Source organism: Hyperoodon ampullatus (assembly GCF_949752795.1).
Source record: "Hyperoodon ampullatus genome assembly, chromosome: 8".
In the NCBI taxonomy this organism is placed as follows: domain Eukaryota; kingdom Metazoa; phylum Chordata; class Mammalia; order Artiodactyla; family Ziphiidae; genus Hyperoodon; species Hyperoodon ampullatus.
This window is the reverse complement of record NC_136921.1, coordinates 31,309,892-31,327,344: the sequence shown is the minus strand read 5'-3', so window position 1 is coordinate 31,327,344 and position 17,453 is coordinate 31,309,892. Positions and strand designations below refer to the sequence as shown.

At 48.7% G+C, this 17,453-nt stretch overlaps 1 protein-coding gene across 6 annotated transcripts in view; it reads left to right on the top strand.

Moving 5' to 3' along the window:
- Window positions 1–17,453, top strand: part of NRP2 (neuropilin 2) — a gene marked incomplete at its 3' end in the record, with an annotated part of 112,660 nt that overhangs the window by 31,596 nt on the left and 63,611 nt on the right. For all 6 annotated transcript variants that reach the window (XM_079710464.1, XM_079710462.1, XM_079710463.1 and 3 more), the window contains exons 3-7: window positions 1,436–1,617; window positions 7,434–7,664; window positions 8,733–8,888; window positions 10,758–10,927; window positions 13,328–13,483. In XM_079710464.1, coding sequence (XP_079566590.1) covers window positions 1,436–1,617; window positions 7,434–7,664; window positions 8,733–8,888; window positions 10,758–10,927; window positions 13,328–13,483 — 895 coding nt within the window. The remainder of the gene's footprint in view (window positions 1–1,435; window positions 1,618–7,433; window positions 7,665–8,732; window positions 8,889–10,757; window positions 10,928–13,327; window positions 13,484–17,453) is intronic.

Here is a 17,453-nt window from a genome sequence, read left to right as displayed (position 1 = left end):
GTGGGGAAGAAATGTTCCACGTCAACAGCTGTGACAGGAGCATTCCCTGGGAGCCCAGACAAGGAGCACAGACGCGGGACAGTGAGGATTGCCAGACCACACACCAAAGCTGAAAATGTGCATCCGTACAGATAAAATGGCACAGTAGGAACCTAGCCAAGGATGTCTTTGAGGTGTCTTCCCCAACCCGGGCCAGTTTGGTTCTGTTTGACATGAACTCAGGCCTCAGGGTGGGGAAGGCAGCCCACTCTGCCTCTTGCTAATAGTTATATGCTCAGAGGTGCTGGGTGCCCATGACTCACCCCCTGCTTTTGGAGAAAGGTGTTTTTTAAAAAAAATTTTATTTATTTATTTATTTTTGGCTGCATTGGGGTCTTTGTTGCTGTGCGCAGGCTTTCTCTACTTGCCGCGAGCGGGGGGCTACTCTTTGTTGCGGTGCGCAGGCTTCTCATTGCGGTGGCTTCTCTTGTTGCGGAGCACGGGCTCTAGGTGCGAGGGCTTCAGTAGTTGTGGCACATGGGCTCAGTAGTTGTGGCTCACAGGCCCTAGAGCGCAGGCTCAGTAGTTGTGGCGCACGGGCTTAGTTGTTCCGCGGCACGTGGGCTCTTCCCGGACCAGGGCTCGAACCTGTGTCCTCTGCATTGGCAGGTGGATTCATAACCACTGTGCCACCAGGGAAGCCCCTGGAGAAAGGTTTTTATTGCCTTATCTAATGTGGTGCTGACCCCTTTTAAAAACGTGCTGTTAACTAGATAGACACTGCTGTTGTGAACTTCGCGGAGTCATCTCAGGGAGGCAAGTGGCCCACGGTTGGGGAGTCTTTGTCACTAAACGTTAAAGAGAAGAGCAAATGACCCAGGAGAGAACTGAACTTGAGGAAGAGGCAGGAACATAAACGAATCTCTCTGAAACAGCCCCCACGTGCCTGACTCGGTGCCTAGCACCTTCCTTACCTTTTTTCATTCCATCTCCATCCCAATCCCCTGAAGTGGATATTTGTATCCTCATCTTACAGATGAAGAAATTGACGCTCAGAAGGGTTAAGTAACATGCAGAGACACAGAGCTAAGAAGAAAAGACTACGATTCAGAGAGATCATAATGGAAATAAAAATGATGCTACCGCACGTAGAAAAAAATATTTGAGACATTTGATAGAATGATGCTACTGCTCTTATGTGAGCAAGAGATAAGGCCTTGAAGTCTAGCCATCCACTGAGGTGCTCATTCTGTGTGGCTTTCAGAAAGCAATGCAACTTCCTATATCTATGTTTGCCAGTCTCTACAAGCAAACATAAGTGCCCTTTGATGAATACGAAACACCTGACTGTCTAGAAGTGGATGGAGGCACCTGAGCTGGAGGGAGAAAATAGTCCTTTTCATCTCCTAAAAGTGGTCTTTTCTCATATGTGCCCCTTTGTGCCATCCGTACCTAGGTATGACTTCATTGAGATTCGGGACGGGGACAGCGAATCCGCAGACCTCCTGGGAAAGCACTGTGGGAACATCGCCCCACCCACCATTATCTCCTCGGGCTCGGTCCTCTACATCAAGTTCACCTCCGACTACGCCCGGCAGGGGGCAGGCTTCTCCCTCCGCTATGAGATCTTCAAGACAGGTCAGTGCGGTCATGGGTGGAGAGAAGATGGGACTCCGCCCTCTGTGTCTGGCCATGGGGCGCTGTTTGCGGGAACGACGTAATAGTTATGTGCTCATAGATGGAGCCCAGGGGGTTGATACAGGTGGTAAGGGTTCTAATTTTATCCAGCCTAAGCAAGTTGATGGAGGGAAGAGAGGTTCAAGGTGAATCTGGAGACAGCCTGAGATGAAAAGCCAGTTTAAGTTACCAGCCAATTTAAGAGGGAGAGCTGCCCGGTTAGTGCTTGGGGGCAGCATGTTGGGCAGATAAACATTGTTTGTGGCAACGAAAGAATAGAACCTGTTACGTAGAAAAACACTTTTGGAAAGAATTTGATTTTTGTGTGTTTTTTAAAAAAAGTCACAATAATCTTCATGGTAAAAACAAAACTCGGTTAAACGTCCTCCTAATTACTTCATGATTTAACACAGCCTTTCTTTGGAATTACATGGGATGGAAGGACATCATCTTTTCAGTGTTAGGAGTCTCTAAAAATCTTACTATGATCCACCACCACCACTACCACCAGCAAAGTCACACAGTTGCTTTTACACCCAAATATGGCTCCTAGGAATTTCCCTTGCTGTTCCACTGCATCACGTCTACCCATTGAACCCACACCTCCTAAATGCCAGTGAAGCCAACACCCTGAAAAAGATAGCAGAAAGAGAGGAGAAGCACATTGCCCTTCTTTTAAGTTGACTACTTGCTTTCCATGAGGTCCCCCTTAGATTACTTTAGATCCTAAGAATATGGGCCAATGCTTAATATCCATAACTGGGTAGAGACGACTTTGATTCACAAGTCGCTGGTTCAGCATCTCCACGCAAGCACTCCGAGCAGCGTGCCCTTCCCCCCCATGTGTGAGCTCATTATCTTGAGGCCAAGTGAAGTTTATCCTCCAGTTCTCCCCTCACCCCTGCCCATCCCCCCACCTCAGGGGCTCCCACCCCGTCTACGACTGTGTTTCCCTCTCCAGCAGCCCAGGTTTTACAACTCATGGACAGAGTCTGCTGAAAGGGGAGGCTGTCAGCCTTGTCATCGAGGGGCCCAAGTCCGGCGCCTGTTGAGTTCAGTATGAGGGGAACTATTCATATATATTTTCTTTTTCGCCAAACAATTCTTGAAAGGAAGTGGTAGCTGCTGAAAGCACTTTTTATATCCACTCTGTCTAAATATTTGCCAGATTTGTCTGCCTGAGAACAAGATCATAGAATCCAGTGAAAGGTTGGAGCCAGAGTGGGAGCCGGGAGCATCCCAGGGCACGAGTCCCAAGAAGGACCGTCTGCCACGGGTCATCGTGCTGCTGATTACGTGAGGTCACAGGGACTGACAATCTGTGTGTCCAGTGGCTCGGGCTGGTGTGAGGCTGCCAAATCGCCTCAGCCGCATTCCCCTGAGTCCTATGTGAGATTCAGATTAGTCAGTGCCACCGGCACTGATGGACCCCACATTACGCCATCCTCTGCTGGGGACTAGTGGGGAGAGAGAAGAGAGGAAGGAAGGAAACGGGGTGTTTGCCCTCTTCTGGTTGGGGAGACAGTGTGTAAACCCACAGCACAGAACAGATGCACAGTCTATGTTATTGGATGAATATGTGTAAATTGATAATGTAAATTGCAAGGTAAACTATTGTTATAATATGAGGCAGAGTGAATAACTGTGAAGGTATGATTAACATGCTATGGATGTGAAAGTGAGGAAGATACTGAGTGGCTTGCCGGCAGGTTATCTGGGAAGTCTATTAGGTAGCTAGGTCCCCAGTGCTAAAGCTGCCAGTCAGCTCCACTGCACTGACCATGAAAGGAAAACAGCTCCAAGCAAGGGCATCCAGGGAGCTGGCCACCGGAAGTCAGAACAAGGGTGGGGAGGATCATTCCAGCTCATCTCTGTTTCATGTTTCCCAACTTAGTATTTCACAAAGGAGGGTGCCACATCCTCCAGAAATCGACACAAAAACGTGATGTTAGCTCTAGCCATCATGCAAATTTGAAGAGTCGATATTAAAGGACAAAACACACAGAGGGTATCATAACTCAGCATTGCTCTTTTGAGGACAGGCTGATGATGTAGGATTTTGAATGAGGCAGCAAGCCTAGAAACAAAGGAGCCAGCCAAGGAAGGTGGCTTGGGCATGGAGAAGTGAGGCAGTCTACTTTAAGGCCTCGGATTGCCCACAGAAGGAAGAAAAAGATGACTGCAGCCGCGGGAGGTAACAGACCGGCCAACAACAGCCATTCTTCTGGGGAATGTAAGAAAGAGGTGAGAACCCAGTGGCCTCGGCGCTGTTCACACATGCCATCGTGCCCGTTGGAGAGAACAACTCTCAGCCTCAAAGTCAACCCTCATAAAGCACGTATATGTGCAGGGGGCGGGGCGTGCCAAGTTCAAACCTGAGAAGTTTAGGAAGGTGAACATTCTTCCAGGTGCCACGTCCCACACCCCGATCTCCACCGTTGGAGCCCTGAGAGAAAATACACAAAGTTATGTCATCCACAGAACATGAAAGAAACGCGTGAACATGCTGAAGAAATCCAAACAAACACAGTTGTGTTTGCTAGTCAGATTCATAAAGAGAGAGAAGGGGGAACTATAAACAGATACACAACTGTACAGAAAACTCTGGAAGCCTTCGACAGCACATCGCCCAGGCAGGGCTCTGCTGCAGAGTTATACTGACAGAAATAAACTCACAATTCAGTACAGATGGGGGTAAGTGGCTGGAGAGGGAGGTTCACGTCTGCCCTGAATGAAGTGGTTTATGAAAGAGTCTGTGTATGACCAGACGGTCCACATATAAAAGGGTAAACCAAACAACTCGCTGACTTAAGTGATCCCAAGTCACCAAATCATAAGCAGAACAGAGAAAGGAATTTTAAAATAATTTTAAAAGTAACATTGGAAACTGAATCACTGGAAAATGTGGGGAGTTTTGTGTGTTTGTTTCCTGTCTTCTGACCAAAGTTCAAGATCAAGTTTTCTTTCCTGGTGCCCAGTGACATTTTGGAAACTGAAATCTCGGGTTATTCACAGACAGAGAAAACCTGGGGTGCCCCCTACTCCCACTTCCTAAATTGAAGAACTGGATTTACCTTTGTGGTCAGCCTGAACTCATCTTTGGATAAATCCACCATGTTTTCAATAGCCTTGTTGTATGCAGATTCTTCTTCTGCTTTCAGAGTTATCGTACAATTTACAGTGAAAAACCACGGAGTGGGCATGTTTCATACCACAGTCCTTTGGTATGAAATCATTCACTGCAGCCCAAATCCCCCAGCTTCTATGGACAATTTTAGCATTGCATGAACTTGAGTATTTATTGACTGAGCTATTTTTTTCAACTTTAATCCTTTTAACACATGCAGAAAAGCATCTTGGATTAGGTAGATAACTGCAAGACTCAACCCTTGTCCCAGGGATGGACACCCTTTCCTGAGATCTCTTCTCCACATTTGATATTCAGCTGCCTGCTTTCTGACACTGACCATAGTCCAAACAGCAAGATGGTGCAATTATAGATGGATGCACGATTGTAATGGACAGGCTTGATTTTTCTGCATGAAAAGGATAAAACTGTTTTTCTACTTCATTCAAAACAAGCCACAGGATACACCCGTGTATAGCCATATGTCAGAGATAGATACACACTTTTTTTTTTCTTTTTGCCTTAAGGACGTCAGATTGAAAAAATCTCTCCAGTCCATTAAAGGGCCACAGAACCTTGGAAACTGTGGGTACTTTAGAATCTCACATTCTCCAGGCCTTTCTTGGGCTTTCCAAGTGTCCTTTGTGGAAGCGCCTGTCCCCCATGGATGACAGGGATTAAAGAAAGACTCCACTATAAATTCCCCACTCCGGGGGGTGGCGGGGGGCGTGATTCCCCTTGCCTTGGAAAGGAATGACAATAGGGCAAACGCTAGGAGGGAGTGTCAGGACGCCTTTTCTAGAAGCAACTTGTGAATAGAGTTAATTTCCTCTGGCAAAGTGGCCCAGCAGCCATAAACGCTAACCTTTTCAAAATCCCTCTCAGCCACCTGAAGACCTGCCAGCTGGCTTGGCTTTGCTAAACTGCCTCATCCTGGACCGTCCAGGAGGCTTTCAGAAGCTGGGGTCCTGATGGTAAACAAAACTGGGGGCTCCGTGGTAAACAAACTGGGGGACAGGTCATCTCATCTCCTGCCTCCAAGCCTGGCTGCCCACTGGGCCACCTGGCCTCAGAATGATGGAACACAAAGCCTCTGGGATGCAGCATTGGAGAGCCTCTGAAGAAGAATCCTGAAAAGATTAGCTCTCGCCCCAGGTGTCCTGGGTTCCCACCCTGCCAAGGCTCAGTGCTGGCTGGAAGGGCGGAGGTGATGGAAGGGTGAGCAGGGATATTGGAACTTCCCGTCTGATGCTAAAAAAAAGTGTCCATCCCCTCCCCCACTTATTTGCATGGCACCTTTTCCAAGTCAGACATTTACCGCTTTCCAGAAAGCCATCATCAATAAAGAGAATCGCAGAGGGGCTGCTGCAGGAGCCACGGATAAAGACATCGCTGCAGGCTAAGATCAGCGTATTGACATCACGCAGTTATATTTCAGTGGGATCCCCAGAGGACACTTTCTGCCAGTAAACACCTAGTTTATCTAGTATTTCTGTGTTTTTCCTTCATGCTTACAGTGCCTATTATTCCCCTCGTAAATACTGCTCCCTTTTTCAATTTTAAAATCAGAACTAGTGAAATCAATGCTAATTGTGCAGCATTTACATTCATCCCGTTAACTTGCAAAACTTCCGGCTCCGTGCAGCTCCCTGGGCCCGTGGTCTGGGCTGCAGTGTCCTGGGACCGTCCCAGGCGACCCTGGCAAATGGTGGCTGGGTTACAGCACATGAGGGCCCTTTTAATGTGACTCCACCTTGAGGCATTAGGGGAGACAGTGGCTGTAATCCTTTTACGAGCTCCCTCCCGCTGCGGTCCAAGCCTGCACCAGGATGCGAATGTGTGCAGCATTTAATAAGACGCCTCCATGAGCCCCAAGAAAGCAGACACAAGAGCTTAGGAGAGAAAAAAGGCCGTCCCACCACAAAAGAACCAGAAGCCTTCCAAATGTCAATGCACTGCCACATTTTTTCCAAACTTGCTGCTGGAGCGGCCTTTAACATCCCCAAACCCTGCTGTGATCCACCAGCTACAAACCTCAATTGTTAATTGTCTGGCCACTACAGAGCCGCTAGTTTTAATATAGTCATGACATGAATGAGACCCGAGCTCCCCTTTGCCCCTCCCCTGAGGCACCTTGGATCTTGGAGGGAGATGGAGGCACCAAGTTGGCTCTGGTACAATAGGGGCCAGTGTTGAGGTCAGCAATAAATAAGGGGTAACATTGTTTTCCCTGCTGGCAATCAGCAAGCCTTCCTTGAGGATTGAAATAACTTACATTTCTGGAGCAAGCAGCTGAGTAATTGAGAAAGAAGACTCTGTTCCTCTTTTCAAGAGAATCCATCTCTCTCTCTCCCTCCCTGTATCTCACACACACTTCTTTCTACACCACCCCCCTCCCAAATCCTCAATTGCTGCTCTTACTCTAATAGGTAGAGCTACGGCCTAATTTCTCTCCTAAAGATGGTCTGGCTTAATGGCTTGAAATGTTGATGTGAAAAGTATGTTGCTTCAAGGGCCACTCCAGTGGAAACAAAAACTCTGTGAGTAGGGAAATTTGGGCCCAAACATTTAAATAACCCATGTGACAGAGGCAGCAGAGAAAGGCATCCTCTTCCACTCTCTTAATGCTATGGTTCTCATTTACATACAGGCTCCGAAGATTGTTCAAAGAACTTCACAAGCCCCAACGGGACCATCGAGTCCCCCGGGTTTCCCGAGAAGTACCCGCACAACTTGGACTGCACCTTCACCATCCTGGCCAAACCCAAGATGGAGATCATCCTGCAGTTCCTGACCTTTGACCTGGAGCACGACCCTTTGCAGGTGGGAGAGGGAGACTGCAAATACGATTGGCTGGACATCTGGGATGGCATCCCCCATGGTGAGTGATGGCGCCATCACCAGGCACTTCTCAGTAGCTTCGCCTTTGCCTGCTAATTGCTTTAGGAGCAATAAAAAAAGAGAGAGAACAAAGACTTTAAAGTTCCTCAGGGTTTATCTATGACCCATGATGACTTTCTCTTCTTATCCTTCACCAAGGATGACTTCAGAGACATTGTAGAAAGGCAGTTTTCTCTCTTGAAGATATTTCTTTGGAGAAGGATAGGAGGAAACTGAGTAGATACTTGGATGAGGATGAGAAAACCTATAGGTAATGTTCTTTTCTGCTCCAAGTCATCAGGCTTGCCATAGAGAGTGACTCAGTGACCACCCTCTATGCCCAAATAGGACTCTAGAGCCAGATTGACTAAGTTTGAATCCTGGCTCTGATATTAGCAGCTCCGCAACCTTGGGCAAGTTCCTTAGCCTCTCTGGGTCTTATCTGTATAAATAAGCTGCTATTATCATCACTATAATTACTGTAATTTTATTATCATTTATATAGTCATAGATGCGTAAAAGGTGCATCCCCCCAAGGCCAAGAGGAACCTGTACTTCTCAGGTGGAGACCAGCATAAGTCTTGGGTATATTTAGTATCAGCAAGGAAACCAATCTTTCACTCTTGTAGTCGTTCTAAGTATTCTGCACTGTAAGGAAGACTTGATGGCTAAGCAATTTCATTTCCTGAGAAAAGCATAAGATTTAGTCAGGAAACTTGGGTTGGAGTCCCAGCTCTGCTATTTCCTAGCTGTATGAACAATGAAAAGTCACATGCCCTCTCCAAACCTTAATTTCTTCTTCTGTAAAACAGGCATTATAATGATACCTTTGCAGTCCACCTCCCAGGGCTGTGAAAACAGAATGAGGCCAGGTCAGTGGAAATACTTTTTAATGTGCAGGAAAAATATTAGCCATTGCTCTTAAAACAAATCTCTGGTTGCTCTTTTATGCCAAGGCATCCAAAGTGATGCTCCATTGAATGACTTGCAATTGTGAGAAGGGAGAATGTATGGCCAATGGAGTTTGGCATTTCCATTTCTGTGACCTCTCTTTGTCCTGCATGTCCAGTCGGACCCCTGATTGGCAAGTACTGTGGGACCAGAACACCTTCTGAACTCCGTTCGGCCACTGGGATCCTCTCTCTGACCTTTCACACGGACATGGCAGTGGCCAAGGATGGCTTCTCTGCACGTTACTACCTGGTTCACCAAGAGCCTCTGGAGAGTGAGTCGGCCGGTTGGGAACCTCTGTCCTGTCCTCCCTTCAGGGCTGTGAGGGTGTATGGGGAAGAGAGGCTGACCTGCAAGAGAAGGCAATAGGAATTCTCCAGAATTTGCAGTGGCATCTGAGCTCAGGGGATGGGAGCTGTGTCCTCTTGCTAGGCAGAGATTAATGAAAATAGGATAAATGTCAATCTGGCTACTCATTTCTTTAAAGAAAAAGTATGTATACCAAGCATTAGTTATTCCTGTGGAATGTCGCAGGGCCATCTCAAGGCTCAGAATGAAAGGGAGGTTAGTTAGGATATTTATATCGAGTCCCCTCCTGGGCTAACATTTTTTGAGTCTGGGGCCGTGTTCTTCCCTCTCCAAGCCTCAGTGACCATTGTCAAAAAACTGAGCAATTTTAAACCTCTCTCTATATACCTATGTTTTGACATTAAACATCTCTGACCCTGGCTAGAGTTTCTCTCACTAGGCTGGTACACTGCTTGGACTTTCAGTTCATTCTTCTAATAAACACAGTTTTTTGAGCTTCTACTATGTGCAAACAGAGAAAGTATAACGCTGACCCCAGCGGTCATGGAACCTGCTGTCTTTGAACCCAGACCATCAGTCTCTTGCCCTGAGCTACATCTTTAAATCAGCTCCTCTTGGACATGTGCTTAAGATGTGCTGCCATTTTCACCAAGAAGCCCAAATGATAACTTGAAGGACTACAGGAACACTCTCAGGATGAGTGGAGCTGGGCAAATCCTGCTATGGCTGTAGACAGCTTACCACGTGCATACCTGCAGACACGGCAGCCTGGCTGACTGCTGGGTTTTGTTCTGGGTTTTGCTTTTGTTTTTTTCTTCAAAGAGCTCCTGAAGATTGAGTGACAAGAAAACAGTATTGTGGGCTTCCCTGGTGGCACAGTGGTTGAGAGTCCGCCTGCCGATGCAGGGGACGCGGGCTCGTGCCCCGATCCGGGAAGATCCCACATGCCGCGGATCGGCTGGGCCCGTGAGCCATGGCCGCTGAGCCTGCGCATCCGGAGCCTATGCTCCTCAACGGGAGAGGCCACAACAGTGAGAGGCCCGCGTACCGCAAAAAAAAAAAAAAAAAAACAGTATTGTGAGTTGCACCAAGTTCTGCAAATGGCCAGTGCAGTCACAGAGCTACAGAGTAGGTTTGATACCTGAAAAAGATTGCTGGTCCTTATCTGACACGTGCACACACAAATATTGACCAGTGTCCGTGGGATCCATAGGAAGGACAGCAATTAAACTGACAGCTCAAGGCCAGGGGAAGTGACTTCTGGGTCCATTTGCCCAGACAGGTGGTGCAGGGTAATACAGAGTGACACACCTTTGCTTACAGAGAGGTCTCCCAAACACAGGTATTTATTGCTTTGTAACGTCTGTCTTCTGCGCCAGAACTCATGAGACAGTTGAGTGAAAGAAAGGAAGAAACAAAAGTGCCTCCTGGGTGTTTATTAATAAAGCAGGCTTCCCACGATGTACCAGCCCACCCAAGTCTATCACGTGTTTACCTGTATTTCAATAATAGTGCATCTGGAAACTGTGAGCATCCGTAGCCTGTAGCACTAACAGTTCTTGTGCTTTCGATTGTATTTTTAATTTGTGTGATGATTCTTATTTATCCACAGCCTGATTTCTTTTAGGTCAAGTTTAGTTCCTTTCAGACCCAGAGGGGTTGTCAATCTCTGTGACTTGGCATAGTTGTTTTTAAAATGTGAGTGTATAATTAGGTCTTTAAGATGAGGGAGTGCCTGCAAGGACTCATCCCTAGAAGGGAGCAGCGTTCTGGGGGTCCCAGGGGTTTAAGGTGGAGAGACCTAACTCTGCCCTTGACCATTTCCATCCCCCAGACTTTCAGTGCAATGTCCCTCTGGGAATGGAGTCTGGCCGGATTGCTAATGAACAGATCAGTGCCTCATCTACCTACTCTGATGGGAGGTGGACACCTCAACAAAGCCGGCTCCATGGCGATGACAACGGCTGGACACCCAACTTGGATTCCAGCAAGGAGTATCTCCAGGTACTGACTCAGATACCAGAGGGTGTGCAGAGTGTGTGTGCATTGGTGGGCAAGGGGGCTGGCTCCTTCGCTAGAGTGGACGAAGAACACAAAGGAACTAAACACAACAGACTGGAGAACTTCATCCATCCACCCACCCATCCATCCATCCATCCACCCATCCATCCATCCACCCAGCCATCCATCCACCCACCCATCCATCCATCCATCCATCCACCCATCCATCCATCCATCCACCCATCCATCCATCCACCCATCCATCCACCCATCCATCCATCCATCCATCCATCCACCCATCCATCCATCCATCCATCCACCCATCCATCCATCCACCCATCCATCCATCCATCCATCCATCCACCCATCCATCCACCCATCCATCCATCCACCCATCCATCCATCCATCCACCCACCCATCCATCCATCCATCCACCCATCCATCCATCCATCCATCCATCCATCCACCCATCCATCCATCCACCCATCCATCCATCCACCCACCCATCCATCCATCCATCCATCCATCCACCCATCCATCCATCCACCCATCCATCCACCCATCCATCCATCCATCCACCCACCCATCCATCCATCCATCCATCCATCCACCCATCCATCCACCCATCCATCCATCCATCCATCCATCCATCCATCCACCCATCCATCCATCCATCCATCCATCCACCCATCTATCCACCCACCCATCCATCCACCCATCCATCCAAAGAAAGCCATATTCCAGGCACAAATAGACTATACCAGGCACTGTGCTAAGTGCTGGGATAAAATAACAAGTAAGATGGACACTGCCTCTGCCCTTGTGAAGATTACCAGGCCTTGGAGAAGTTGCTCGGCTGGGAAGCTGTTTGCCCTTTCACTATAGTTATCCAAGGAACTTCCATAAACAGTCACAGAGCGTCCTCATTCTCAGCATAGGGAGGCATCAGAGACTTAGGGGGCATTTTTCCTAAGGGCAGGCATGAGAAGCATGGCAGCTTCTCGTGATCTTTGCTGTTCAGGGGGAGCCCTCCCAGGAAGGTTTTGCCTATAGCTATCAGGAGAACACACGGGAAAATGTCGCTACCAGGAGTGAAACTCCAGTTGCTCGGATGCCCTGCAGCATCTTTTCAGACTGTTGTTTGCTTTCCTTCTTTCAAGATTTGCAGCTCCTGTTGAGTAATCCTCCCTTGCACTACACACTGGTCTAGCTCTCATCCCCAGGGAAGAGCAAGCTGCTAGTTCCATGCTAGAGCAATGACTGCTTTCATGACACACGGCAGACAGCCTCGTGACCCACTGACAAGCCTGTCCTAGCTCTGATGCGACACGGCAACCTCTACTCTGAGAAGGACTCGCAGAGCAGACAATGTAGAAACTTCCAGGGAGTCCACAGAGGTTCTAACGCACAACCCTAAGGCCATCTGTCACTATCTCTCCTCTGCTTCTCCAGTAATGCTTCTCATCTTGCAGAGCTTCCAGAAAGTTCTCCTTTCTAGCCAGCATTCTGTTGATTGTAGTCCTCATTTTGGGTCCTAATCATATACTTTCCCTTGTTGCTCTCCACCTGTTTATCATACACATATACAGCACTGTGTACTCCTTTTGAATACTTAATGATGCTGAGCACATACTAAGTAGCCAATAAATGCTTACTGAATCAAATTTTACTGGTGTGTGCTGGCTAAATTTTGATCACGCAGAGATTGCCACTAAGAAACACTGTGGTCAGCAAAGGAATAGCATCCAGCAATTTCCAAATGTGCTTGGTCTTGTGGGAGGGGAAGTGCCTCAAAATGTTGGCCCTCGTCCTCATCGGGCAAAAGGTCAGGACTCGGTGCATAAGCTTAATTGCTTGGGCAGACTCTGCATGCCCTCTGACCCCTTGGTGACCTGAGCCACTAAATACACAATGGAGTGAGGAACTGAGGGGAGGGGAAACAGCTCCGAGCTGAGACTTTGGCAACTAGGGAAAGTGAATTGGCTTGAATTGGACTGGATCAGAGCGGAGTGGATTGGATTGGATTTAGCCCTTGTTCCTTTAAACCAGCATCCACTTTCACTATCCAAGGCAGGTCGTGGTTTAGTAAGAAGGGGTCACAGTTCTAGATGTTCAGTGATTCCTTTAAGATAAACATAATCCTGTCTGTTCAGATTTGCAAAAAAAAGAGAAAGGAAGAAAAAAATGAAGTTCCAATTTCAAAGGTGTCCAATGTAGTTCGAATATGTTGAGTTCAACTGTCCAGGGGATGCAAATGGATACTGATCACCAATACCTGTGAGCGAATCACAGACACGGGTTGTGAGCTAAGGATTACAATTGTGTCCTTTGAAGAAAAAGCCAGATGCAGCCCTGTGTCAAGAGAGTCAAGGCCCCCTTCCTTCTCCACCTGTCTTCCTCAGGTGGACCTACGTTTTCTAACCGTGCTCACGGCCATCGCAACGCAGGGAGCGATTTCCAGGGAAACCCAGAATGGCTACTATGTCAAATCCTACAAGCTGGAAGTGAGCACTAATGGTGAAGACTGGATGGTGTACCGGCACGGCAAGAACCACAAGGTAAACCCATTTCCCCACCACAGGGGCACACCGGGGTGGGGCGGGAGGGCTGGCACAAGAAGGGCTGCAGAGCCACCCTTCGTGGACAAGGAGGCCTTGTTCCCTGAGGCTCCAATAATTGATGGAGGCACCGGAGATGCTGGCCCTGAAAATATTCTTTCTTATGCTAAAGTGATTGGAAAACACCGCTGGGTCTCCGACAGCCTGGCTGCTGTCACATCTTGCACAGCAGAGAGAGAAAGAGAGCTTGCAGGGTGCTCTCTGACTGCAAATGAAGGAGAAAATGTGTTCCCTGTCTGAGTCTCCCCATACAGGATTCATTGAGCATTTATGGCCTGAGTTCCTTCCACATGCTGGGTTAAGAATCACAAAACGTCATGAAACGGCAGTTCGGGAGTTACCGAGGTCTGGGAGTAAAAGGGCACAGATCCTGAGAGGGAATCACAATGTCCCGAAGAAGAAAGAGGACAATAAATAATGAGGAGAAATTCGGTGTGTCGGGGATGGGATCTGAACTGGCTGTCATGAGGCAGCGAGGCGTTGAGTTCACTCGGCTGCTGCCTTCAGTGTCTGGGGCTCTCGGAGGTGTGTCCGCATGGGTGATGTGGGACTTTTGTTGTACATGTGGATGAATGTCTGGCACTCCGCTTTCCTAAGACACGTGGTGCTCTGGCGGTCCGCAGCTGGTGCCCACGAGGTACATACTGGGTGTGAGGTAGACTCAGCGTATGGGGGGCTTATTGGAAACGGCCGGTGGTCTCATGAGGGCAGGGCGAGAACTCCGTTCGTTGTGGGTTGGCTCTTGGGTCTCAAAGGAGAGCGCTCATCCTTCCCAGTGGAATCGGGAACTGAGGGAAAGGGTCTCTTCTCTTACTGCCACAGTCCCAGCAGCCCCCTGGTGGGTCAGGTGTGAATTATCAAAAGGCGACACAGGTGGTCCAACCTGGAGAAGCCAAAGGTCTTTTCCAAACAGGGCCCCTGTGGCTCCTGTCACTGCCCCAAGGCAGCTTGCTCTTGCTAGTGCAACTGGAAACCTTGGACCCAGAAAATCCTAAACTATAACGTTAGCACTGTTTCACTCGGGAAATGTGAGTTTTTAAAGCAGTGGATTTTTAAAAATTAAGATCGCCATAGTAACATGGCACCATTCATCTGAAATCATGGCTTCTAGATATTACCAGGTATCTCTCTCTCTCTCTCTCTCTCTCTCTCTCTCACACACACACACACACCATTTCACAGATAAAGTGAGAGACTTAGCAATTGAAAAACTTCCCCATCTTGACGAGTTGAGCCAGGTCTGGTTTCTCATTGCCTGCCTTTGTTTCAGGAAGAGTTACCAAATGTCCCTTGGACATGGCAAGCCAGAGTCTGGCCTGGGTTGCTGGGAGCACCCTGGACTGAGTCCTCATCCCAGCCTACTCTTTTTCATACCCTTTCTCTCCAGCCTCCCTTTTCAGTAAGAAACTGGTAGAACCCAGAAGGTCAGCCAGGCAGGCGAGGGCCAGCAGCTGGGTCAGGGTGGGTACAGGGGAGGGGGAAGAGATTCCCCCAGCCGTCGCCCTGTCTAGGCTCAATGACTAAGCAGCACTGGCCAGAGGGATACTGTAGCATAAGCCAATTTTAAAAGCGTGCAGATGGACCGGGATGCTATTTAAAACACCATTTGCAGGAAATCTGCTTTTGGAAATACCTTAGCACTGCACATTTTGATAGAATGCTGTCCTCCCTGGGCTTTATCCCTGGTATTCGTTCTGCAGGGAAGATATTCCTGAGGATGGAATTTAGCTCCCTGGGCTCCTTTAGAACCATTCTTCTCAACTTCTTCATATCAGATACATCCTCCTCTTTTTTCTCACTCTCTCTCTCTCCTTTGCCTCCTCTTCTCACCCGTGGCTAGATTTCTTTCCCTAGGAGCCAAGGGGTAATTTCATTTTTGTTTTGTTGTTGTTGTTTGGCTTTTTAGCGAATCAGTCCTGCCCACATTAAGGACGCCGGGGCAGAGGAAAAGCCCTTTCTGTCCCCATTAGAAAGTCATTCTCTTGGTCCCTAGAAGGAGGCAGCAGAATGGAAAGCCTGACAATTAAGCATCGCCCCCCCCCCAACCATGCTCCCTCATCCCCCCTCGCGTGTGGCAGGCGAGCTAGGAGACCTGCCAGGTTCTCGCCTCCGGGGCTGATCTCTGCTGCTCCTTCATTAGCAGATCTACGCCCCGCCGACTGTATTTCATGTGCAGATTCCGCACCGTTCATGGTGCGTCAGCGTGGCTCTCTGGCTGTTCGGGTTGAAATAGTTGAGTGAACCGTGCCAAATAGATTTGTCAAGTCTGCTGCAGTCTGATTCGATGCCATGAACGGGAGGCGGGGTGAGGAGGGGACTTGGGGGCAGTGCGGGGAGAGGCTTCGTGGGCGCTACCACTGAGCTTCTCTTTGCAGCTGCGGGATGGTGGGCGCCAGGCTCGTGGTGCTCAGTGGTGGGCTTGAAGGCAGAATTCAGCCAGCAGGACCTGTGAGCAAAGCCCAGCAGAGGTGGAGGCAACAGGCTGCTCCACTCCGTGGGGCAGGGGGAGGGTTTGCGGACACGAACCAGGGCACAGGGCATGAGGAGGCGATGGTGATGTTTGGGGCAGAAATGTGGGAACTTGATTTCAATCCCCTGGTCACTGTCAACACCAGTGCAGTATACCAAGGACCAGGGAATTGGGGAAGTCAGAGAAAAACAAGATTAATGAGCTCTCAGGGTAGTGGAGGATGGCTGTGCTATTTCCTTGCAAAACAGTATTTACAGTTTGGACCCAGCCTGGGCTGAGGCAAGGCCTGAGCCTGTGGGGGGAAGACCTCCTTGTGGCCGGGAAGCAGGGACGGCCGAGGAACTCTTTTTCAGCCTCCCACAGCCTGTGAGCAGCCTCTTCTTAGTCTCTTTCCATCCAACAGGTAACGATGAGGCTGCCGATGAGAAAGGCATTACACTGTGGCCGGGAGTGCTGCAGATGTCCTCCTGGCAAAACACAGCCCAGTTAGGCAGGCCACATGTACAGCACATCCCCAAATCCTCATCCAACTCCACATGCCATAAAAAACAGAACCTATGATTTTTCTTTGGGGGGACCCTCCTTACGCGAATTTATGGAGTAACCGCAAGGCAGAGGGCTCTTCTGCCTGTTAGAGCCCATAGCCAGTCCACATGCCCCCTTAGATTATACAGATTGCTTCACATATATTTCTTCAGAAACCACAAGCATAAAACTACTGCTTTGGTTTCACCAGCTGTATTAATAACACCCCAAACATAGACATAGTGTTGTAAATACAGGAGTAGAAGGTTCGTGTGTGTGTCTGTAATTACAGGCACAGTTATGAACGCACGGACCAAGGGAGGGGTGTGGAGGAAGATGGGAGGAGCTGGAAGGCACGAGGCCTTGGCCAAGATCCTGCTCACCTCGGAGATGCTGCTTCCGTGAGTCTTCCCTGGAGGCAGTGAGACTGAGGCTGGTGCCAGGGCAGGAGGATAGAAGCCATGCCCTTATATGTCTAAGCAAAAGCCCTTGATTTCAGTTCTCCTTTATTCGGGAAACATGGGCATCCTTCTTGCTGACGCTGCTCTGGTTACCTTGCTCTTAGTCACAGTGTTGCTAGGCTGTTCTGACGTATTTGGAAGAAATCCCGGCTAAAAGAAAGAGTCTGTCGGATGCTACCTGTGCCCTGACGGCCAGATTGAGGATGGGAGGGTGAGGATGGGGATCAGGTAAGGTTTGGGTCCAAGAGTTTTCAGAATTACCCTGTAATGAGTAACAGAAATGCACTAAGCTCATCATATTAATATAATGATGACTTCCAAGGGGCTTGGAGAACCCTCAGGCACTGGCCCATTTGCTTCAGAATTTAACAGTGTTTCAGACTGTGGAATTGAAGCTCTCAAGGCAAGTAATTTGCCCCAGGGACATGGGGAACCGTGGAGTCCCTTGGAAGGC